Here is a 26,082-nt window from a genome sequence, read left to right as displayed (position 1 = left end):
TTGCTGTCACACGGAGATACCTAGGAGTTAGGGACCCCTCTCTGAAAGTAAGAGAGTTGCTGGAGGGAAAGCTGAGCCTTCTGACTCTGCCAGCTTATGGACTGGATTACCAGAGTGGGAAAAAGTGTTTGAACTCTAGAAATTATCTGGTGGTCCAAAATCATGACATTGACATGGAGAGAATCTAGAATCTCAGAAACATAGAATCACTAAGGCTGTGAAAGACCACTAAAATCACCAGAAGCAACCCAACCCACCCCACCATGCCCACTGACCATGTCCCCAGGTGCCACATCTCCATGGTTCTGGTACCCCTGCAGGGATGGTGACCCCACCACTAAAAACTCCATCTAAAAACAGGGTAGAGAGAGGACTCATTCCGCTCTCTGTAAGTGTAAGAATATTTATGATCACAGTAAAGAATCATGTTTGAGACGCACAGAGGTAAATGTAGCAATAAAACTGGTGCCAGGAGTTCAGTTTGTGTGCCTTGCAGAAAATGTCAAGGATCTTTTCCCTAAGCTTGCCTGAGCAGTTGGAGATGGCAACCCACAATAAATACAACATGTAGGGATTTTTAGCTGTAATTACCTTCTCCTGTATGTTTTATTGTTGCTAGGAAGCTGGAACACAACACAGGATTAGTAGGAATGGAAACAGTGTCCTTTCTGAAGTACAGGACAGACTAGGGTGGAACAAGTATGTGTCCAGTGCATCCAATCTCTGAAACAATCCATCTTTCAAATTCAGAGCAACACCATAATGGGTGAACACTGCAGTCTCAGAGGAAGGCAGCAAATCTCTGAGCACAGACAGCTGATGGAAATGAGGATATCACCAATGTTATCAGCATAGTCACACACATCCAAGCCTTTGGTAGCTCAGCCAGGAGTTTGGTGCACGCACGTATTTTTTGTAGGTGGGTTCTGAACAGCGAGGAGGAAATAGAGGGTGCTTGTTACAATAAATCATCACCTCCCCCAAGCCCTGATCTTCAGCATGCTCATGGGTTCCCAGAGCTACAGGTCAAGTATTTTCTTTCCACCGCGGGAGATTGTTAAGCAGGGTGCATTCCTTATAAATGTATCTTTGTAGGCAGTGCTGCTGCGCTGGACCTGAGTGAGGCTCTGTGTTTAATTATTTATGCTTTCTTATATTACCATAGCATTTAAAAGGTTCCAACCAAGATAACGGCCCCGTTGTACACGTGTGTATGAGACAGGCGTCCCTGCCCCACACCCCAGCTCAGGAAAGCGTCCGTGGTCAGGAAAGCCTTTAAGCACTCTAATGAGACTTAAGTGCATGCTGAAAGTTAAGCGTGTGCCTATGCACGGCGAGCCCCAGCGAGCTCAGACTGTGAACAGCATATTTACAGTCATCGGTGATAAATGTCGCCTTTATTTATTTTGTGATTTTTTTTCCCCCACCTGAAAGGGGTTATTCTTCTGGAATTTGTGGAAGCTACTGTGGATTTGATCCTGCCTTTTAAGGGAAGCCAGTAGGGGACTCAGTTGTACAAATAAAGCAGAACTGGACCCTAAGAAAATAAATAGAAGATGATTGCATTTGGATATTGGTGATTCTTTTACTTTTTGTAGGGAAAAGATGATGCCCAGTGTAACTGAGCTGAAATGAGGATGGTTACTTTGGGAACTAACCTTGGGCTAGAGTATTTTGCAAGTATTTCTCTGAATTCCAACATTTGTCTGCTTCTAACAGCAAGTTTCTCATACTTAGCAGAGCGTTTAAACCATCCAGGCCAGTAAAAATCAAAATGGAGCAAAGAAAATTTGAGGAGAGTCAGGAGCTATGAAAAGGCCCTTGACATTTCATAAAAACAAAACAAAATTTAAAAAAATCACCTCCAAAATTTCCTCCTTCAGCTGATGTCTACCACTTACTGCTCTGGCCAGTGTATAGTCAGGCATTGTCTTGATGACCATTGAAAAATATTTATTGTATCCATAGAGCGGAGAGCAGTGCAGTTTTTACAGAGGTTCAGTTAGAGCTTATGGGTGAGTTTGAGCTAAAAGCCTCATCCATTCTTTTAAATCAAATGGGACAAGGCTTGTGTTTTAGCCTTGAGGCCAAGTGGTACCACACAGCTCACACCTGTTCACCTCTGCTCCCCGTCCCCAGAAGGGATGGCTTGAGCCTTGCAGAGGGTTTTTTGGGATGGTTGGGGGTATGAACAGGGGAAGATGCCAAAGGGATGTCCAAACCTGGTTTTGTTGCTGCCATGAAGGCATTCAGGATTCAATGCAAGGACATTTTTTTTGTGTGATACATTTCAAGCTTGATTCCAGGCCCACCTTCCCTTGAAGTCAAAGCAAAGGAACAGATGTATTCGGAATGATGCACTGTATGAAACCCATTTCTTCTTTTAATTGAATCAGTTAACTAGAGCAGTCACAAACGTTCAAGTCCTACAGCCCATGTCTCTAAAAGGCAGAGCCAGAACATGGCACAGGAACTTGGTGATTCATACTGACAAGTCCGTGGCCCTCCTCAGGCCTGGACCAGCTGAGCATCTCTAAACATGAACCAGAAAGTTGCTCGAGCCAAGACCACTCATGGTTGGCATCTTGGAAAAGCAATCTGCTCTGTTTTGAGAGCCAGGAGACTTCAGTAGGCTGGACATATCCAGACCATGCAATTTGACCTCCACAAAGTGCTCCCTTCCTGTGGATGGTTTACTTTTATAACACCTGGATTACAGAAGATCTAGAAGACCAAGATCATGGAATTATGGAATTGTGAAATTTGGGAGAGACCACTAAGATTATCTAATCCAACCAGCAACCTGTTTCCACGGTGCCTGCTATCCATGCCACTCGGTGACACACTGAGTAACAGAGATCATACAGTCCTTGTCCAGATTATGCCTGAACATTTAAAAACTCCTTCTTCCACCATCCCCTATCCCTCTCCACTTGAGCTTGTGCTAATTGAGACCTCAGCTCCATAGTGACCCCACTACTTGTGTTTCTTTGCAGGACTCCCTGCTGTATTTGTTACAGCGTGGGCCAGCGTGAGAGCCACTCTAGCCGACACAGAGTAAGTCGAGTTGGATTTTCTTTTCTCCCTTTCCTGTGTGATGCCTTTGTGGGGTTTTTGGCATAGGTGACTTTGAGGGCGAATCAAAAGGAAAAAAAAAAGAACCAGGCAAAGCCAGAATCAATTCCAGCTATGACGTTAGTAAACTGTTAAGGTGAGTAAGCAAACTGATATGGTTAAGATGGGTTCAATTTTCCTGGCTTCTCAGAATTTTACAGAATTGGATGAATGTGAACACCTGCAGCTGTTATCCGTGGGGCTAAAGGAAACTCTTTCACAGCTAGGCAGAGACAGGAACGGCCTGAATCATGAATGAATGACCTGCAGAGCACGGTAGAGTTGAGTCATTCACTTCTCCTTCCAGTAGAGGAACTGGAAATCATGGCATGAAACTGGGAAGTAGGAGGTTCAGTGCAGTCAGAGGAGGTGAAGCTGTAACACCTTGCTGCAGGAGGTGTGGATTCCAGCATGGACTTAGGATTAAGAAGCACTCATAAAAACTCATGGAAGATAAATTGCTCCAAACATATTAAGCACTCAGTAATGTACTGTCATCCTGAACTGCAGATTGTTCAAAGAATTATTGTGGAATAATATGATTATCCTCTAGCCCAATTATCCTTAAATATCAACTTCTGGTTACTGTCAGAAAAAAAGATACCAAATCAGCCACTTCTTAGGTCCTACACTAACAACCCAAAGCCCCATGTTCTTCCATTAAGCTGAAGAAAGCACCCATAGCATCCCTGGTACCACACAGCCCAGGGCCGACCACAGAACAGCTTTCATCTACATCCAAAACTTTGCTATCAAAATTTGAAGGGACCACAGATAAATAGCTTTGCCTAGGAAGAGACTGCTTTCCAAAGGGTAAAAACCTAAGCTGTAGCCATGGAAAGACTTGGTAGCACAGCTACTGAAGTATGACGCATCTGCACTGGCACAGTCTCGTCCTTGTACAACATTTCAGTCAGCACCAGTGGTTTCTCTGCCCCTGTCTCTCACTTTCCTTGAATGGTTTCCTGGGCAGAGTTTGGCCCATGAAATGAGAACTGCAGCTGCCATCTGGAGGATGTCTGGCTCAGATAAAGAAAGTCCTGTGGCACTCCTCTCTCTGTGGTTGGAGAGAGTTCAAACAGAGTAATTAACACCAAGTGACCTTGGTGTTTCCATGGTCATGGTGTTTCCATGGTGATTCCATGGCTGCTGAAAACTCCTGGGAGGAAATAGTGTCCAGCCCCTCATCAGCAGATGGAAGACCATAGGTGAACATCCATGCTACCAACAGCTTGCCCTTTTAGTCTTTACATGGATAAGGGCTTCACTTGGATAAGGAAGATAAAGGCTTTTGTGGGTTTCACTGTGAGAGCAAGGTTGAAGGAGGTACACAGAATCTGAATGTGAGGAAAACAGAATTATCCATATCATGATGTATTTGGCAGGGCAGATCCCCAAGGAAAGCTGTACAGGTTTATTCGGAGGGGTGGTATGAGGACATTTCAGCCAATGCAAAGCCCACCATAGCTTCTTTTGTTATCATAAAAAACAGATTATTTTTAGTGCATATTTTTCTCTTTAAAAAGTGAAGTGGGAAAGGGTGAGTTCCTGTCCCGAGGGGACTGGTCTTGGTGGCTATAGAAAGAGCTGTTCCACCATCTAGAGAGTACAGCTTTAAATGCACTTACCAGGGATTTCGGTTTTGAATGGTATGGCAGCAGAAAAGGGGCTACTTTGAAGGGTTAGAGCTAGGCCTTTCCAACTCAACAGGCTTTGGAGAAATCCCATCCTTCCAGGGAGGATTTACCCAAGGAGACACCGAGCCTGTTGGTCTTTGTAACCAATGGTTTCCTGATGGGATGTCAATCTCTTCTCAGGTGTTGGGACTTGAGTGCTGGCAATTTAAAATGGATTATTCAGGTGCCCATCCTGGCAGCTATCGTGGTGAGTACTGGCTGATCACACCAACTGGGATGCAGTGACTGTATTTGAGTAATGGGTGTACAGTGCAAAGAGCTGGCCAAGCTACCCTGCTCTAATTACACTCTTCATATATCCTCACCAGGCACCTGCAATGGGAAGCACTGTGACAGCCTGCATGAGGGGAAGCTAGTGGGTCATTATGTGTTTGAGTAGAGTCCTAACTGGCTTGAGAATTTGCTTTCAGTTTTTGGGCATTACCCTCTTTCTTCTCCCTGTGGTCCTCTGTTACTCCATAGCAAGCAAGAGAGCTTTTCCACACTCACTCTCCATTACATACAGCCTTGAGTAGCTGAACAGAGTCAGTAAGAATCTCTCTATAGCGGGTTTTGTATCAAACTCTGTACTTTGCTCTGACTTACAAATAAGGAGGCCTTTGGGATAGGATCAGTGTGGGGAAGAAGAAAACAAGTCCACCTGCATATAAACAGCAGGACAGTTTCAGAATGCGATCACATGTGAGCTGCTTTGGACTTGAGGGGGATTTTTTTCTTCTTCAAAATTTCCTTTTGGTAGAAATTCTCCACCTGGCTCTAGCAATCTGTTCTGCACCTTGGAAGAAGCAAGTCACCAAGACCGCATCGTGGTCATTGGAAATGAAACAGTAGCATGGAGAAGTTCAGATAGTTCAGCTAGATGAATGCCAGCAACCTCATTGCATTTAATTTAAAGCCCAATTAGCAGAGGAGAAAGAGCTCGATTGAGGCTCGTCCTTGTAAAAATAATGTTCCTCCATGAGGCTCTGCTGTGCTTGTACCCTGGCTATATGCAAATGAAGCTATTTATCATGCAAAAATATTCTGTGGGTTGTTTCTGTTTAATTTCTGTGGGTTTATATTGTTCACTTGGCTGCTTTTTCAATTCCCACACTGGCTGGTCATACGTTACTGGACTAAGTTATGCATTTTCTGGATGTACTTGCAGAGAATTTAAAGGCTGAGGGGTTTGAAATCCCTTCACTCTGTTTCTACCTTTGATGTCATTAATTTGTCTGTATTTTTTGTTAAACTTAGCACATGTTTGAGGAAAAGTCACAGGAATTTTCCTCCTGATCATGATAATGTTGAGTATCTCCAATTTAGTGGACAGATGCAGAACAAGATCTCACTGCTGAGTGTTTTCAACGAGAAAAAAACTCATAAAAGAAACAAAGCTTCTTTTTTTTAAATTCTTTTTCCCTTTTTTTTTTAATTTAACTTTGGTTTCCAATGAAAATGAATTGTATATGCCTGTAGGCCGTGTGCTTCTCTGCCTATGGTCTACCCGTCCCTCCCTCAGAACCCTTCTGCCAGTCCGTAAATTCTAACCAAATGGGGTTGCAGAGATGTTAAATTCCCACAAACCTCATGAAAACAGTCAAACAGATACAGGAGAGAAATTCTACTAATGCCCCATCAAGGAAAAGGGTGTAATGTGACCATTCTCCTTTTTAACACAGAGGAGAGCTGTTTGAAATGAACTTGCACCTCGTTAAAGGAGAAAGAATCCAACCACAGAAGACAAAGCCATAGCAAACCAGGCCATGTTCATTCAGCTGTTCAGGGAACTACTTGTTTTAACAGCGAGGATAATTAAGCATTGGAACTACTTCCCATGGCTGTGGTAGGATCTCCGTCATGGAAACATTGAAGCCCAGATCTGCTGTAGCTCAAACCAAAATGAATACAAGGAGGTCTTATGGGCTGTATTTTGCAGGAGATCAAACTAGAGGTCCACAATAATCCCTTCTGGTGTAGAACTATGAGCCTCTGTGTGCGGCATGGTAATTTGTTTCCTTGAAATGCTGCTGTTATCTGAGAAGTCAGCTGATTGCTTTGAACCTCCAGAGAAGCCCATAGGCATCAGCATTAGCCCAGAGATATGCAGCCATATGGGTGCTTACACAATGGCTCTGTATGTGACCTCACCATGTCACCAAGAACAAATGTGTCTGGGGCAACAGCAGGCATGATCCTGGCCCCAGTGAAACCAAACCTCAAGGACATCCAAAAAGCCAGGAATCCCTCAAAAATCTCCCTGTAGTTATATTGCTCTTCTGTGTTCTTGATCTATCATATCTAATTATGCCTACTCTGTGCCTTCTACATCATGCAGTTTCCTCAATCTTCTTTATTGATGTGCATGGAAACATGGGAGAACATCATTCTAATACTTCTTTCAGCCTAAGACAACCTTATTTTGGGGTTGACTGTAAGGGACAAGTATAACCAAATTTCGCTTTGCTCCCTGGGCACCAAACTCAGACTGAGAAGTTTATAAGGCCATAAAAACGGCCCATACAGAGTCGTAAGCCACCTTCATGCAAAAGGCAGCCCAGGCTGGATGGCTCGTATGTCAGTGTTTTCATTTGGGATGCCTACACTTTTGTGGAGAAGGCCATTGCTCTCCCTCACAACCCTTTGGATGAAACACAGCTGAAGTAATCCCACCCACCAACTACTGGGTCTTTCCTGGGGAGGTCATCTCTTGCATAGGAGAAGATCTTCCAGCTCATACACAACACAGTCACAAGGTCATTGCATGCCGCAGCCCTTTGACTCATTTGGGGGAGACACTGACTGGACAACATGAGCACTGACTGAATGTCTTTTATATTTTGTTGTTGTTTCTTTTTCTTCCTCTTCCAGGTAAATTTTATTCTTTTTATCAATATTATCAGAGTCCTAGCAACCAAGCTACGGGAAACAAATGCAGGGAGGTGTGACTCACGACAACAGTACAGGTGAGTCATGAACCCTCCTCATGTTTTGGGTCAAAACATGCTTTCCCACTAGACTACAGAGGGAGCCCAGGATGTTTGGTTCAGCTGAAGACACTGTAGACACTCAAAACAAGGCAAGAAGAGTGTCATCTTCTGTGTAATGCAGAATGATCAGCAGCCATTTAAACCTCTCCTAAACTTATCCAATCCAACCCATGGGACTTGCCTTGTAGTGTAGAGAGGAGTTCAGTCCCTCCAGCCAGTTTGGAAGTGGCTGTGCTGGCCTGGAACCGAGACTGCAAAAATAAAAGCATTGTTTATGCTGTTGATGCCCCTAATAGTTGTACTGCTTTATTTATTTTTGCTTATTTCCCTCCTGTGCTTTGTAAAACATGGTCTGTTTGTTAAACCTGCTCTTCACTGGGTGCTTCCTGAAACTTTGCTGGAAATCTGGCATTTCCTTGTTTGTTTTGTTTTCCTTTGCCCTGCCAGCTCTATTCTCTTGATAATTTAGGGTATTTGCAGCATAGTCAAAATGGGACAGAAAAAGCAGATTGCTCAGCCACCTCAGCTGCTTGAGAGCTCCCAGGGCTTCTCATCATCTCTTGATCTGACAGACCGGCAGGACGCACACTGAGGGGGAAGAACAGAGTGTTTTGGGCTGCAGACCATGAGATCATTGCTACCATCTTACTCTCCAAACACAAGATGTTTCATTTGAAGCAGGAATGAGATTTGGCTGGAAAATCTCTCTCCATTTTCCTTTGCTGCCCCGTCAGAGCTCTGATTTATCTATTTATTTATTTATCCCTGGCTGAAGCTTGCTATTAATTATGGTTTGGATGAGGGCTGCTCCTTAATGTTTTACATTCCCTCAGTGGTTTCCAGTTGCTGGACAGAGATGGTACCAGAGCTTTCTGGTAGCGATGTCTGCCCCTCTCAATAGTTGCCTGCACTCAGTGACTTGCTGTAACTCTTGGCAGCAGGCTTAATCCTTCAATTAGCATCACTTCCAGGCAAGGCTGGTTCCCTCAGGAGCAAACTCAGCCAAGTACTCAGGGCTTCATTGTAGTTCACTCCTACTCCTTGCTATAAGTCATGTGCTGAGATGGAACTTCTCTTTCAAATGGGAGCTAGTATAGTAGACCAATACTGGTCTAGTATCAAATGTGGAAGTTGGTGGCCCTGCATGTGGCAGGGGGTTGGAGATTCATGATTCTTGAGGTCCCTTCTAACCCTGGCCATTCTGTGATTCTGTGATTCTTTCCAGTGGATCATAGACTTGTAGAATCACTGAGTTGGAAGGGAACCTTAAAGACCATCTGGTCCAACTCCCCTGCAATGAACAGGGACACCCACAGCTCAGTCGGGTGCTCAGAGCCCCATCCAGCCTGACTTTGAATGTCCCCAGAAACAGGGCATCCACCACCTCTAGAAATACTGCTGTCCAAAATGCCTCCTATAAGTGATGATCTCCTCCTTACCCCATGCTGCACCATCCCCTTGGTATATAGCATGATTCTGCTCCTGGGTGCACTTCCCTCCCTACTGTTGCACAGAAGGCACTAACCCAGGGTGGACCTTAATGTCTTGCTTCAATAAGCTACACAGAATTGCAGCATTACAGAAAGACTGAGGCTCCCTGGAGATCATCTGGTCCAACCTTCCTGCCCAGACAGGTTCAGATGGAGTCGGTGGTCTAGGTCCATGTCACCCCTTCACCTTCTTTCCATGTTCCTCTCCCAAAATAGTGGATGGTCTGAGACAAAGAAGTCTTGGTGTCTTCATCTCCAGTACCTACATCAGCGTCCCATAGGGACATGTATGTAGAGAGGGAGACGTGCTGAAAGATGGATGGGGTTGTGTCACACATCACAAGAGAAGAAATAGCTTGAAACTGGAGATGGACACAGTGCTTTTGTAAATGTAAGATATATAGGACTAGCCAAGGGCGCATGTTAAGACAGAATGAAATTATGCGTGACAGACACCCAAGGTACGAGATGGACTGGCTGGGAGTTTCATTCCATCCAGTGATTTCCTCTGTGTCTTTCTCTTTCCTTATTTCTACAGGAAGCTGCTGAAATCTACCCTTGTCCTTATGCCTCTGTTTGGCGTTCACTATATTGTTTTCATGGCTATGCCATACACAGATGTGTCAGGGATTCTTTGGCAAGTTCAAATGCACTATGAAATGCTGTTCAACTCTTTCCAGGTAACTGTTAACTGTGTTGTAGCTGTTAAACTATGGACACAAACTACGAGATATTCAACACAGAGAAGAGGGAAATGAGAGTGCAGAATGTTCTGTTTGGAAACAGGGTTGTGTTTACAGTATGCCAAATTTCATTCACAAGATCATTTGACAATATTTTAGCAGCAGGTATGTTTTATATTTGCAAAATGGAGCGTAAAAAGGTTTAGTGTGTTGCTGTTGAAAAATAACTTGCCCCACAATATCATGTAGCTCCAGACTAGACATAAGCTGGTAGAGATCCAGAGACATGTTGTTTCAAATTTGTTCAAATTTACTTCTCCCAAGCTGTCTTTCAGTCCTGTGAATTGATTCCTCAGTTCTAGGTTTGAGCAATATGCAGTTTCATCTACAGGGCTGGTCCTATACAAGGTGCAACAGCAGTAATATGCAACTCTCTGCAAGCAGAGTTGTGTTGCATGGTCACCGTACATCTTTCCTGAGAGACTAAATTTTGGCTTATGTTCTACTACCTATCATCATGGTCAACTGGTGTGAATAATGAAAGGTGAACAGTAGGTCTGGGAAGATGAAAGTTTAGAGAAACTCTAAAGAGATGGGGACAAAACTTGTGTTCATGCACTTCCACAATTCCTGCTGGGTGAAGATGGGATAAAATAGCCACTGACCCCACCAAGATCTAGGTAAACTGTTGGCCAACAAAAAAATGTAGATGTTTTTCTCACATCTCAGTTCTTTTGATTCATATTAATGTGCTATTTCTTTTTCATTCTAGGGATTTTTTGTTGCCATCATATACTGTTTTTGCAATGGAGAGGTAAGAGTCATAAGCTTCTTAATTATGTCCTACCTTTATTAAGCTAGTTCCAAACGTGGGTGGTGCACATCACTGTACCCCTCTTATTTTAGAGATGCAGCCCTAGTTTGCACTCACTGAAGTATCTATCCATCCACACAAAAAGTTCATACATTCTTTTTGGTCATATAAGACATACGGATCAGTCTGCAACAACTGATGAACTACTGGAAGTAGCTAGTGGGGAAAAAAGTGTTGGTTTTTTTTTCCTTTTCCCAGCACAAGTGCTGTTTAGTGCCACTCAATTATCAGAGCTGTGTCAGGAATAAAAGTGGATTGATAGAATAGCTGTTTAATCATCAAGCTCTTTTGTTAGGCCAAGCTTTGTTGATCTTTTTATTCTGTTTCAAGTGATATGCTTTAGTTTTCAGATTGTTTTTGAGCTGTCTTTGTTTCTTTAAATTCCCTCTGTGGCTGCATAGTAAAAACTTAGCTGATCAGTGAATGCACACTGAATTATGATCTTGGACAAATGTGAGGCTGCTATAGGCAAACTTTATGGATTTAAGGGTGAAATGCAACTACAGATAAGTTTCTTATGTCCTGCAGCGTAAACCCAAAATGTTCCTTCCAATTTCACCCTCCAGAGAGTTCCCATCCATGCAGATATTACCTTCTTCTAATGACTCTCTCTCCCCTTCTCCTTCCGCTCATGCTTTTTTCCCTCCTTGTTTCTCAGGTCCAAGCAGAAATAAAGAAGTCATGGAGCAGGTGGACATTAGCACTTGATTTTAAAAGGAAAGCACGAAGTGGGAGCACAACCTACAGTTATGGACCAATGGTTTCCCACACCAGCATCACAAATGTAGCCACGAGAGGGGCACTTGCCCTTCATCTCAATACAAGACTTATACCAGGGACCCTCAATGGACACCGGAATTTACCAGGTTATGTAAAAAATGGCTCTATTTCTGAAAACTCTATGCCTTCTTCTGGACCAGAGCAGTACAACAAAGATGAAGAGTACCTGAATGGCTCTGGGCTTTATGATGGAGACAGACCCACAGTACTTGTTGAAGAAGAAAGAGAGACAGTGATGTAAGGAGAAGAAACAAAAGGATGAAAAAGGTTCCTGGAGAGCATTTAGTGGGCAAAAGAATATCAGGCCACACAATGGATGCCAAGGGTTTCCATGCCTTTTCTCTGTTCTGTGGAACGAGAGGTTAAGTTATATGGAAAAAAAAAAAAGCCACCAACGTGGCCAGTGGTTGATCACACACATATACCCAGTGATCTCAGTCTCCCCAGTGTTAATGGAGGCAGGGCTATCCACAGGCCTTGCTAACATGTTGAACAACAGAGATACTGAGAGTTTGTGGGGAGGGTTGCACAGCAGCACGCGGTCCTTTCACTTCTTGGAGAACTTGGGCAGTCAAGGAGGATGGGAATCTCACCCAGTAAAGCAAGAGTCTTGCGGGGAGCATACATTGTCATCTTCTTGCAAGGGTACAAGCCACCTGAGCATCAGTGTCTTTGGTTTGGTTTGCTCTGTCCTTTTTGAATCTGTCTGGTAACACACATGAGAATGACCAAGGCCCTTTGGGTACCACAGCTGTCCATTCTTGCAGCCAAGTTCTTAATGTGCACAGCTTGGTACAACTTGGGACATGTTCTTCCCTTGGGCATTCTCACTCCTTGGCAAACAGCTCCTCTGGGATGGGCAGGTTTAACAGCTCATGGTCACTAGATGAAGGCAAAAAACTACATTCTTCTTTCCTTGACTTGAGTACCATAGCAAGCCAGAAACCAGTGCAATTTTAAGATGGGAAATGCAGTTAACAGAGTGTGTGACATCTTTAGTGTGACATTTTCAGTCTTCCAGATCCAGCAGTAGAGATGGGCCCACTCTGCCTGCTCCCAGGCATTTTTAGATGGGGAGGGTGTTTGCAGATCTTCAGCTGTGTGTCTGTGTGTGCGTGTGGCTAAAATCAGCTCAGAAGGTCGCTATCTCAGCCTCCCTCTTTGTGGATGCTCATGGAAACAGACATCAGTAATGTTCTTATAAAGTTACACATTTCTTCTCATTCTCCCCTCTAAATTACTTGTTTCTCACTAATCCAAACACTCATGAAGAGAAACACAAGATGCTGGATACAGTCAGGCAAGCTTGCTTTCATGAGGTTCAAGGGCAAAATCTGCTGGGTATAAGCACAGAGATGGCTCGTGGACAGTCACCTTCTGAGCATCTTCTTTCTTTCCCATTCTTAGTGGTCAAGACATTCAAATGAATCACACATACATACAGACATCTGGCCAGCATCTTCGCTGGTGTGATTAAGTATAATTTCAGCCAAAGTCACTGATTTTGCCCAGAGACGCTTAGAAGAGGAAATGCTGGGGTTGCCTGAGAAGGGAAGAGCAGAAGAAAATTTAGTTTAGATGTTCAGAAGAAAATCTTTAATCAGAGAGTGGAGATGCACTGGTACAGGCTGCTCAGGCAAGCTGTGGGTGCTCCATCTCTGGAGGTGCTCAAGGTCAAACTGGATGGGGCCCTGGGCAGCCTCATCTGGTGGGGGGCAACCAGTCCATGGTTGGAACCAGATTGGCTTTAAGATCCCTTCCAACCCAACCATTCTATGATTCTATAAAATGCCTGATTCCTACAGGAGTGAGAGACCAGAGTCTTTTGTCACTTGCTGGTGGCTTTTGCAAGGAGAGCCAGAAGGTTGTTTCCTGACACAACTCATGTCTTCAGCAGTGACGAAGAGATATGGCTCTTGTTGGCCAACAGTGTTTTGTCCTTCACACTTCAACCAGGTGAGCAGCTAGGAAAAGGTCTTTTCCAGTTCTGAAGCATGATTCAGAATTTCACAGTAATGGGAAATTAGGAATGGTGACCAAACTTGTCACTTCCTCAAAGAAAAGACTCTGGTTGAGCTGGCTTGGATCCTCTCTTCAGCCCATCTTATGTCACTATTCCTTTGCTGCAGTCTGAGAGTCAGACCCTCACGGTTGTTTTATTTCTTCCAGATAAGTTTCTGGAAGCTGAAGTATTTTTTACTCCACCTGGCTGTTACTGAAATGGAGCAGAGATCAGTCATTGGGGCAGTTTGCAGAAGTCTTTTAGGATGCAGGTGGGGCCTGTGGAATGTCTTACCATCTATCCTGATCCTTTAGGTATGTCTGCTGTGGCATATCAACCAGTGCTTCTGAGATGCATCCACTCACTTCACACTGCAAGCTCTGAGTATGTATGAAGGACTAAATCCTCCAAAATTCTGAAGGAGGTCAGGGTGAGCCTAGAGATCTTGACTCTGTTTTCTGTGTCTCACATCTTCAGGCAACTTCTCAGGTTGAAGCCCAGTGTAGTAACAAGCCTCCTTGCCTTGGCATCTCTGGGCTTTTGATTTGGACTTGGTAGGGAGCGTGGTGGCTAAGAGTCAATCCTCTGCAAGGCACTGAAGCACCTCTCAAACAGCTGCAGACCTACATGAGCCAGTCTTTAAAAGCCAGTATTTATTTGTGATGTTCGGGGTTTTTTTTCCCTTATTTTGTATCAGAATAACTCAAAACTCCTCATAACCATTTACCACCACACGGCAGCTATTGAAACATCGCGTTTGCAAAGCATAGCTTTTTTTCTTTCCCTCATGCTCTCTTATTGTTCTTGTTGCTTCTATGAGCAGTAATAACAATGCTAATAGTGGTATTACAGAGGCGTTAAGTAATCTCGCAAGAGAAGTCAGCTCTAGTGAAAGTTTGGCATGGAGAGCTCTGCAGAAATCTGTGTCAGCCCTGCTCTGCTCGCTGCTCGCCTTTTCCTCACAGACATTGGCACAGCCTCAGGAGGGAATCAAAGGGGCAGAAGTTCTTACTAGAGTGTGTACAGCTGTTATTCAGCATCCCGTGTGGCTGAGCTGCCAATGAGAGAGAAACACATTGAGTGTGCTGGCTCTGGTTTTCTGCCCTTCCAGAAGTACGTTGTGCTTAAAATGTGCCAAGTAGATGCAATGACCTTCCTTTTTTTTTCTCACTCAGAGGAATTACTTGGTATCATTTCACTGGTGGGACAAAACAAAAAGGCATACAAAATAAAAGCCACCAACAAAACACCAAAAACACTAGTGACTCACTGTTTATTTGTGTTTCTTACAGAGGACTCAAGATTAATAACACGTTTGGCAATTGCTTAACAAAGTTCAGGGGATTAGCAAAACCCGTAAAACGAGTTATAAACAAATTCAGCACCCCTCATAAACAGAAATGCATTCATCACTAGATTGTTGAGAATAAATGCTTAGAAACTGGTGTTGAATGTAGATAAAATTTACATGCATGAGGAATGTGCATGGGAAGAAGTATTTTCTTGATCTTTTCAAATACCGATCGTACACAGTAGATTTTTTTTCCTTGGTGTTTGTGTTAAGGAAAAATAAAGGGAAAATGCCTATACCATAACAGGGGAATACTTCTGCTTTTAAAGATATGATAGAATGTAATGTCAAAGTCTGTTCCTGTCCTTCTTGTGCTGATTGCAGACAGCACTGTTGGCTGAGCATATAGGCTATGCTGTATTAGCCAGGGATCCAAGGGCATTCTCTACTTTCTCTTTGAGAGGAAAAGATTAGACCCATGGTGCTTTGAAACCAAAATTTGCTGTTTTCATTTGTCCTGGAAGGGCAGAGAGCCAAAATGTTTAGATATGGAATATGGTGATCTTCAATTTTCTCCATCACCAGGAGATCCAGGCACTTGCAAGCACAGGACTGAGAGCTGTCCCTGTTCTTTACAGGGCAGCTGGACTTAGATGGCCAGTAAGGGTCCCTTCCAACTCAACTGATTCTATGGTTCTATGATTCCATGTCATTTTATCCCCATGCAAAGGTCTGGTCCTCTACAGGGTGACAGTTCCCATGCTGTCTGATTTACACATGGGCAGAGGGACATCCTCAAGCTCACTTCTAGCAGAGGCAAAGGCTTGACGAACCTGCTTGCCTCTATTTCACCACCTTTCTTTCCTCCATGGTGTCAGCTTTATGTCCGTTTCTTCCCTTCCTGTAAACCAGCTGACAGTATGCAGGACGGGTTGCCACTGAAATGCTGGACTTGGTCAGGAATCTCTCTCTCTGGCAGGTTCATCTTGTGGTACCCAGCCCTGCACCTCATCTATCCCACCCATAGCACCTCAGTCTGCTGATAATCCTAATAATTCTACTTGATCTACCTCCTTTGAATAGACATAGAAATGTTAACATTTCTTGGACTCATATTTCTTAAGGATGACTTTTGGCAGCTCCTCATCATTACTGCTTCGCCTGCATTTGTGCAGACAATTGTTCTTACACCTTCTATAAACTGCTTTGTCTTAGTTCAGATGAGATCATGTCTTGTCCCCTTCCTCACCATTCCTCAGCTCTGCTGCATCTTGTCTGATGCATATTAGAGCCAAATCAGTTGACAAAGTTCTCCCAAAAATTGAACTGCTCAGCCAGGCAGGGACTGGCTTCCTTTATTTGTTTATGGGCAATTGGCTGAAAGCTGCAGAACATCCACGGAGCTGGTAAGAATTTTTTTTTGTTTTTTTAAAGACTGAAAATACACTAAGCATGAAGATCTCCAGTTTTTATTCCTTTTATTGTTTGGATGGATTCAATGGCTGTCTTAAAAGTTTTTAGACTTCTGAGTTCAGTCTTTCAAAAAGTTAAGGCACCTCTGTGTGTTTGGTTTTCTTGTTTTTCCACGGGCTAATTTTTTCTGCATAACTTCCACCTAGAATTCACTGGCAGCTGCAAGTGGGATTACTGATAACAAGGACATCCTCAGCTCATCTGTATCTCTCACTCTCTTCAGAGTTTCTTTTTCTTGAGATAGGACTGCATGAAATAAGAGAAAGCACTTTAAGAGTTGACCTTCAATGGAGAGGTTGTATGAACCTGTGAAGTCCTTTCATATGCAATGTTGCTTCTTATTCAACTGTGCATTTTTCCACCCATTGTTGCCTGTGAGTTTGCCAAAGCCCATCTGTGCCTTCTCATAGAAAGTTATGCAGCAGTATCATGGTTCACATCCTCTCTCCTGGGCTTTATCTGAACTTTGTGACATTTTGGCTGTAAGAGGAAGCAAAAGGAAAATGATCTGGGGCAGCATTTTACAGCCTTTGGGGTTAAGGGTTTGGTGTGTGCCTCCTCAGCCCTGTAGCCTTTGTCACAAATGGGCATTGCTCTGGTGGGTGCTGCAAATTGTAAACCATTCAGCATGTAAGGAAGATTTATTTTAAGGCCACGGGCAGATTAAGGAAGGTCTTCACCGTGCCACTTTCCCACTAAGAGCACTTGCTGGGGGAGAAATTGTGTTGCACTCTCAGGCAAGTCTAGGGAAATTGATGTATTTATTTATTTTTAATATAATGGAACAGGTTTGATTTTTTTTCTTATTGTTATTTTTACTTCTACTGCTGACGGGTTGCCACATTCTGCAGCATAAATATATGGACATATATGATATTTCTGGCAAGCTACGGAGGTGTTCAGGCATCCAGTGTGACTCTCCAGACAGAGTAGATTTTATATCCCATTCCTCTAGAGTATCTTGAAATGAGAAAAAATATTAAACTGTAAAGGAAATGGGTTTGCGAAAGACCCTATAAATACATTTCCATCATGAACAGCCAGGGTTGTCTAAATTTGCCTCGAAACATAAAGTTTCATAAATGGTGTGAGTAAAATAAGAGGGATGTCCATCTCTGTGGATGTCCACTGGAAGGCAGCTCTCCTATTTTTGCCTACAGAGGAGAAAGGTTGAGCCTATTGGACAGCAAATACTGTTGGCCCAGAGGAACGTATTGTTTTGAGGCAGCAGTTCCATCTGTATAACAGTTATTGGGCTCACCCTGTTCCACTCAAACTATTTTTATGGCCTCTCACAGAATCAAAACTTAAGCTTAGGTCATATATAAGGGTGGGAGAGCAAAAGAAAGTAGAGATGGGTTGTTGCAAAGACACATGATTAACTAAAGGAGACTGAAATATTGGAGGTTTTTCCAATAATGACATGTTGCCTGGAAAGTCTGAGCCAGAAATCTGGTCTCCCTGGTGTTTTCTCATGCTCTTTGGGGTGCATGGAGGTGCATGGACACACAGCTGAGAACCCACCCGTGTCCAACTTCTGGTCACGTAAAAGCTCACTGAATGAAAAACAGTGACCTTGCTCTGAAAGTCTTACCAGAAGTGTTGTTAATGAGCTTCATTTAGTGGTTAGCCCAGAGTTTATTTGGTGTCTGTATATGAAGGCTGATAGTAAGAGGAGGATCTCCAAATCCTAGTATACTTTTTGTTCAGTGCTCGTAAATATCTTCACTGACTGCTCCTTGATTTGTAAGTGCTTCTTAGAGCAGAGATCTACTGAAAGTCCAACAGTTGAATCTGAGACTGAGACTTGGTCTTTTATCAGTGCTAGCAGTCCCCCACCTCACCTGTAGCGTTAGGTGGTGGTGCTCCAGAGCAACAGGGGAAATAGAACCAGCAGCTTCCTTGGATCTTTGACACAGCTTCTTCCTAGTGGGTAGAAAAGCCCAAAAGGACATTTGCTGATGATCTCTGCTGAGTGGACACCTCTTCTACCCTCAGATCTTGGTTTATTGGGCATGGTGGGGATGGGCTGGTGCTTGGACTAGATGATCTTAGAGGTCTTTTCCAACCTTAATGATCCCATGATTCTATGATTCTAAATTCAGGTTGGCTGGAGTTTTTCTCTACATTTACTTTCCTTTCTTTCCAACCTGGCTCTAGAAAAAGAAACCCCTAAAACTTATTTAAAGAACTCCTTGTAAGCATTTTCTTTTTTCCGTTTTTCCTGGATGCAGATCCAGGCTCTTTAATGGCTCGAAGCCAATCTCAACTCTCAGAATCAAAACCAATCTGAAACATCGGGATGGGAACATAATTTGCTCAGATCAGTTGTACCACACCCTCATGCAGGGAGCATTGGCACCCTGACAGAGCTGAAACATTGGTGTGACAACATAGTCTTTTATTTTTGGTGCATTTTTAAGACAAGGGAACCAAGAACAAGAACTAGACTAGCTTCCTTTAAGGTTAAGAATGATTATAAACAAGAAAAAAAGTAATAATAAGTCATTCTTTATTTATCTCATCACATTCTGTTGAATGCTCTGATGGTTACCATGGAGTGTCTGGTGTTCTGGCTTCTCCTTGGCAGGAGGAGTCCTCTGTGGTGGAGAGAACAGATAAAACAAGTGGACAGAGTAATGTGAAGCCAATCCCTAGGGCAGGACAGTCAGGAACAGATCTGATGTTGATTTTATATTCACTGGCAGAAGGCAGGAGCTGCTCTTCTGAAGTTAATTGAGTTAACTCAGTCGCAAGCCAAGGCGAAACAGATCTGAATCTGGACCACAGTTCAGAACTCATTTTCAGTTTGCATAATGGAATTAAAATAAAGCTTCCAACTCTAACTACAGAAGTAGTCTGCTGAGAATTGGACACCCAGCTTGCTGTTTGGGATTAAATGACACCCAAGACATCAGCCATCACATGAAATGTTTTATCTGTGCCTGCCCAGATTACTCTGTTCTCCCCACTGTGATCCCTTAGCCATACTCAGCTGTTTCAGCTGGTAGGGATTTTTCTTAGCCCCTTCTTTTTTCTTTTTCTTTTTTTTTTTTTTCCTATCTTACTTCTAGTTTTCATGCCAGCTTTCAGGTTTCAGCTAGTCCCACAGTTTCAAAGTTCAAGATAATGTCACCATGTTGCTGGGATTTGAGAGGCAAGTGGGAAAAAGAATGTGAGAAGCTAATGGAAGTTACAGGGAAGCATTAAAAGGACTATCAAGTAAGGTTCAGTGAAATCTTTCCCACGGACCAGGGAAAGGTTTGCCGACCTCGGCATAGAATTTCAGCCTCCAACTGAACTCGATCGTGTTTTGCTCATTGAAGGTCTTGAGCTGTTCAGTATGACCTGCAAATCTCACCCACCGTATTTCCATTGTCAAGGGGCTTGGGTTTAGATCTGACATTGTTGTTAAATATTCCTGTTTGTGATTATTTTAATGTTAATGCTCTGGTCTGCTCAATTTTGTGGTTTTTGTGTCCTTCTCTAGATTGGTCCATTAGTGTTGCTTTGGGGGGCGCTTGCAGAACTGTTTCTTGAGTTGCCTTTGCATCTCTGGTGTGTACCCAACCAGGACTGTCACCAGGTTGAATGCATCAGTACTGATGGGCAGCAGTGTTGCTTTGAAAGGGAACCAAAGGCAGTATTTGCAAGAGCACAACAAATTTTGTCACAATTTGGAACGGATTTGCAAGACTCCAGAGAGGCAGGGCTGGGCTGGATATCACCTCAGTCTGACACTGCACAGGGGCCAGGAACAAAAGAAAAAGGGAAGGAAGAGCTGAACCAGATGAGCATCAGTAATTAAGGAGTCCTATAAGTTTGTCTTCTTTTCAGGCAGGCCCCCCTATCCAGCATAGATTGAACAGAGCTGGACACTGTTGCATGATTGCACTCCCTCCTAAGCAGAAAATGTTAAGAGCAACTGGGGGATTCAACAAATCCTGTGCAAATTTCTCTTCCTGATTCTCACTGGCTCTTTTTCCTTCTTTTTTCTTTGGGGAAAAAAAATAATAAAATACATTAGGGTAATCTTAGCACAAGAACCTGGTTGTCAAACCCATTTCTCCAGGGTCCCGCAGAGAAGCTTCTCTCTTTGACCTTAGGAATTGGGATTTTTTTTTTTTTTTTTTGCATATGAACTAAAGAATGTGATGGTATTTGATTATATTCCTCTCTCTGGGCAAACAGCGTGGTGGGTAACAAGACAGGTGTGCCAGCATCAATATGGAATGAAATCATGACAGCATGAAAACCAACTCCAAGACTTCTACTGATTTCCATGGAGTGGGATTTACTCTTCAATTCACAGGAGGAAAAAAACATTCAGACAAATGACCTCACCCTTCTCCTGCCCCCAAGACTTTGCCTACCACACATAACTCAGGGTGGCTTTTTGCTTTAAATCACTAGCACTACAAAACCAGAAAGCAGAGATCAAGGGGTAGATGGTTGTCTGAACAGCAGTCGCCTCTCTCAAAATGCTTGACAAATGCCAACATTAGGTTTTGCATTGGGCTTCTACATGTGGGGACATGGTATTTTGATGGAAAAAGGCATAGGATTAAAATGTTTGAAATGGATGGGATGAACTTGCACTGGCTTGTGTCTATGTCCTCTGAAGAAGAGATACAATGGCCATGTGAGACTGCTTAAAACAAGTTTAACGAAGAATGTTCTCCAAACAGAGTAGACCTCGGGTACCTAAAACAGAAGGCAAAACAATGACTTCACCAGGGAAACAGCATCCACTTAAAACAGAGCATTACAGCAGGCATGAGCCCTTCTAAATATAGAGCTGGATGCTTCCTGCCAGGCCGAGCTTTTACCTTTTTATTTTTCTCTGTCTAAATTAGTCACTCTTCCTCCAGGGCTCCAGGGAAGGATGAGCAAGAAGATATTTGCTGATAGAGGTGAAATATTTTGACAGATTGGGTTTAAGTAGAGCTGGTGGAAGAGGAAAGGCAGTTGGTGGCAGAAGAAGGTCAGGTACATCCAAGCACCGTCACCCACCCCCATGTCCAAAAACATGATGTCAAACTCTTGACATTTGCATGAGCTGAGGCATGCATGAAGAGACAGATCTGCTGCTAAAACTCCTTGCTTCTTCTCAGCAACTTCAGGGTGAACAAACCATGGTTGTTACCAGAAGTGATGGGATGTGGGCATTAGAAAAAGGACTTGGCCATTCCCAGTGGTCTGACAGTGGGATATTGGCTCCTTTTCTTCCTAGGATGAGCAGGAGGGAGAAGAGCTGGGTTGTGTTCTTCCCCCTCCCACTCCAGTGATTTCATTGAAGTGGATTTAAGACCTTGTTTCACTTCAGAGGAGGGACAAGACTGAAAAAACTAATGGGCAAAACTGTGATTTCTTTGTACGTGTTACGAGGACATTGCCTTGTGTGTGTTGTCAGGCAGACATTTGGTTTACATTCCTCCACTTCTGCTTTCTGTATGGACCAAAGTAATGAGCGGAAAACGACAAACCACGGATGTATGTAAAAAGGGAATTAAAATAAAAAGAAGCCTTTATTGATTCTCATGAAAATATCTCCTTTGTGTCTTTTCCTGCCTATGGACCTCAGAGTCTCTAAAATCCTTTAGGGTCACCCTTAGGTGAACCTGGTGTTCCTGTGTGAGAGGAGGGAGCTCAATGAGATCCTACAGTTCATTGTGGATACAGAAAGATGGGAATGAGTTCGTTATGAGTATACAAAGATGGGTAGTAATTATGTGTCTGATGACTGTTCATTGCAGGAAATTTGGACTAGGTGGCTTTTATGGGACCCTTCCAACTGAAACGATTCTATGATTCTAGGACACTTTGTATTGGGTGGTTTTAATACCCATAAGCTTATGGTTTTCAGGATAACAAACAATAAAATTGGTTGGCTTCAGGCTCTGTTTCTTGCTGGACAGAAGTGTTTAGAGACATGCTAATTGAGATGCTGAAACCCTTCTCCTAAGCACAGTTCAGTTCCAACTACTTATAAAAATTCTGGTTTACCATTGATGAAATTTAAGGACGTTCCTCCCTGTGTCACTGTTTAATTATGGCATTTCTTTTGATGCAAGTGTGCTTCGCATAGGAGGAAGAGCTGGGCAAAAAAATGCTCCAACATTTGGTATAGTGCATGAGAATGCTCCAGCACGCTCATGTTCCAGAAGTGCATTCATGCCATGCTGCTCTGTAGACATGCTAGCATTCCTCGCCTGGCTAACTACAAGTGGAAAAAGGGACTAACCTTTTATCCTCTTCTAAATGATAAGCATTGAATGATTGGCCTGATTTCAAAAAGCACTCAAATCCCAGCAGCAAGGAATGGGAACACTGCTGACCAAAGGCAGTTACACAAACAATTGTTCCAGATGGAGCTCCCCAGGTCTTGGCAGCAAATGAGATGGTTATAGTGCCTTGATCCCATTCATAGACTTACATCAGTATCAGATAACATTCAAGAGAGAGAAACAGAAGACAGAAAGCTTTGTCCCAGTTGCTCTCTGGCTTATACACAAGTGACAGCAATCTGGTGGCATGCATTTCCTTACAAGTGAAACCCAATAACAAGATTCCCCTTGAGAAGAACAGCCACAGTGTAGAAGGCATTCTCCCTTAACACACATCCCAGGTGTGCCACTACAACACCACCTTGGTGTAGTTCAGGAGTACATCTAGCCCCTGTCCTATTTCTATTACTTATGTGCGAGTAAGCTTCACACACAGACTCAAATTTGAACACTGGAACGTGCTGGAGCTCAAATCTCTGTGTTCAGCCAAGCTTTCTTTTACCTGAATGCAAAGGAACAGGACAGAACACCCTCTAGTCCAAATTCCTCCAGCTCTTCCCAAGCACAGCATGGATAGATGTCTTCAGACCCAACATAACTTGTGTGAGGTCCATGTGTATCCCTCATCTCAAAACTATTTCCTGCACTAACTTTCAGTGGAGTAAAAGAGTGCATGACATCTCTCTGGTCATTCCCTTAATTGTCAGATGGAGAATGCTATAGAAAATTGCAGAGAGAAAAAACAAAGCAGTGACAAAAGGCAAAGTGGACAAGGCACCCTTCCATCTCTTGTCTCAAAGCATATTGTAATCTTCGTTCTGCTGCTCTCCTAATGTGGCTGCAGTGGCTATTTTGAAGGATGCTCTCATGCCACCTGATACATTGACAGTATTGATGTCAGGAGGGGTGCCTCATTCCATCCACAGCTGCGTGATGCCTTCATCTCACACAGCACAGACAATGCAGGGTGGTTCCCTGGAGTGCTGCCCTTGCAGGGTGAAGACTGTAACTGGGCACAAGCAGATGCTTTGTGAGTATGAAATATAACCACCATAAAACCTAACTGATGGAGGCTTTTGCAGAACGTCATCCCTCTGGCTAGACTGTTCTGTACTTTCAAGCACTCTTTGAACATAAATTCATTCCTCCCATAGCTTTCCCCTACTCATTTAGTCATACCAATACTAGATGGCTTCAGAGGATCCAAACTTACCCTCTCTATTCCTGTCGTGCACGAGGCTGAAATGAGTGGTGACTCCTTTCACACAGTCCTATCTGAGATCAGGGCCCTTCTATCCTCTACAAACACGCTATCCTAGAATCACAGAATCGTTTGAGATGGAAGGGACCCTGAAAGGTCATCTGGTCCAACTCCCCTGCAGTAAACAGGGACGCTCACAGCTCCATCAGGTGCTCAGAACCCCATTCAGCTGAACTTCAATGCCTCCAAGCACGGGGCACCCAAACACCTCTCTGAGCAACCTGTGCCAGTGCCTCATCACCCTGACTGTAAAGAGTTTTTTTCCTTATATCCAATCTAAATCTCCTCTCTTTTAGTCTGAAATCATTTTCCCTTGTTCTATCACAATAGACCCTGCTAAAGAGTCGGTCCTCTTCTTTCTTATACCCCCCTTTAGATATTAAAAGGATCATGGATTAACCCAACGGATGCCAACTGCCCCCATTCTCCATTGATGGTTTCAAAGCACCCATCTGCTTTCTTCCCAGACACCACCACTCAAAGTGTGACTTTATACACGAAGGCTTTTGGGATAGCCAGTGTAGCAGGTTCACTCTGCTGGCCAACAGTGGACAGAGGAGAACAATATACAGTATAGATGAACCTATAGACTGTGGGAATACTGAACCAGAGGTAGACAAGTCAGATTTAGATGCACATAAAAACATGCATGTTTTTCCCTTGTGAGAAGCAGAAGGCTCAGTTTGCTGCTGGCTGAGAAACAGGCAGTTCTAAATCACTCCACTTCTCTCTCTCTCGAAGAACAAAAACTCTGCAAAGAATTTTCCATTTTTCCGTGCTCCTCTGAATGCCATGAAGATTAACAAGTAATATTAGCTCTGCTGAAGTGCCTTCATCTGCTCGTGGAAAATAGAAGACATTTAAGCAGCCAAACTTAAGCAAGAAAAAAAAGAAGTTAAACCCAAAATATGTCTGTTTGGAAGCAACACCCCTTTGCAGAAGGGGAAGGATTGATATCTGCCAAAGAGCTAACAGCTGTTTTTATATGCAGTCCTATATACATTTTCTGTAGGAGGGACACTAGATGCAGCAGTGGTGAATGATTTATCTGAAGCAGCAGGTGTATTGCAAGCATCCTTTCAATCTGTCATGAGCATGCGTGTGGGGAGGGAGGAGAGCTTCGATGAGTGACTGTGGCCACCTATGAAGCAGGATGTAGGCAGTGCTGAGAGCCAACTAGGCTACTCAGCCAGTCTATCTGGAGTTTATCTACCAGTTCTTGTATCAAAATAGTATGTGTAATACTTGTTGAACATGTTTCATGGACTGATGGGGAGATAACAAACTACCAAAATCACAATTGGAAAGCAGGAACCTGAAACTTAGGACTAGAGATAATGGCCTCAAGTTGTTCCTGGTTCAGGTTGGATATTAGGAGAAATTTCTTCTCAGAAGAGTGGTGATGCAGTGGCACAGCTGCCCAGGATGGTGGTGGGGTCACCATCACTGGAGATGTTCCAGAAACATGGAGATGTGGCACTGAGGGGAGTGGTCAGTGGGCATGGTAGGGTGGGTTGGGGTTGGGGCTGGGTTTGGGGGATTTCAGAGGTCTTTTCCAACCTTAATGATTCTCTATTTCTAGCTCACATTGTTAAAGTCTGTTCTTTGTGAGTTTAAGTCCAGTTCTTACTATTTTGAGTAGGAATTTGAAGGATGGTCTTTTCCAATCTTAAGTTTCAAGTCTGGTTTTACAAGGTCTCTGCCCCTTTCCATCTCCCTCGTTGTTGCTGTGGTTCTTCCTTTCCCCTGAAGGAAGAATAGTTCTGAAGGGCATCTTACCTCACCAGAAAATGACCAAACCAGTCTTGCCATTATAAGGTTTTCTGAGGGAGGCCGACAGGAGAGAGCTGTGTCAGAATGGGAGAGGTGTCATAGTCCTAATGCAAATCCAGGTCTATGATGATCCTAGTGGTGTTTTCCAACCTTTATAATGCTACAATTCTATCATACAGAGCTGAGGTCAGGGGAGCAGGAGAAAGCATGCAGTGGAGCTAAGTGAATAAACGACCAGAGTGAGCTTGCTGGAACATGAAATGCTTTTTAATGAGCATGAGCTTCTCCAAAATGTCAAGTATCATTTATTCACTTATGCCTAAGCCTGAGGAACATCTTGTTTAAATCACACACAACAGCAGGGCCAGACCCTGTGCTCAAGTAAATC

At 43.5% G+C, this 26,082-nt stretch overlaps 1 protein-coding gene across 2 annotated transcripts in view; it reads left to right on the top strand.

The window, feature by feature from the left end:
- Window positions 1-11,848, top strand: part of PTH1R (parathyroid hormone 1 receptor) — a gene marked incomplete at both ends in the record, with an annotated part of 103,712 nt that extends 91,864 nt beyond the window's left edge. For both annotated transcript variants that reach the window (XM_079538707.1, XM_079538708.1), the window contains 6 exons: window positions 2,997-3,057; window positions 4,932-4,998; window positions 7,662-7,756; window positions 9,809-9,950; window positions 10,726-10,767; window positions 11,486-11,848. In XM_079538707.1, coding sequence (XP_079394833.1) covers window positions 2,997-3,057; window positions 4,932-4,998; window positions 7,662-7,756; window positions 9,809-9,950; window positions 10,726-10,767; window positions 11,486-11,848 — 770 coding nt within the window. The remainder of the gene's footprint in view (window positions 1-2,996; window positions 3,058-4,931; window positions 4,999-7,661; window positions 7,757-9,808; window positions 9,951-10,725; window positions 10,768-11,485) is intronic.
- Between the last annotated feature and the right edge of the window lie 14,234 nt (window positions 11,849-26,082).

Source organism: Tetrao urogallus (assembly GCF_951394365.1).
Source record: "Tetrao urogallus genome assembly, chromosome: 7".
NCBI lineage: Eukaryota > Metazoa > Chordata > Aves > Galliformes > Phasianidae > Tetrao > Tetrao urogallus.
The sequence above is the reverse complement of the archived record's forward strand: the minus strand, read 5'-3'. Positions and strand labels throughout refer to the sequence as shown.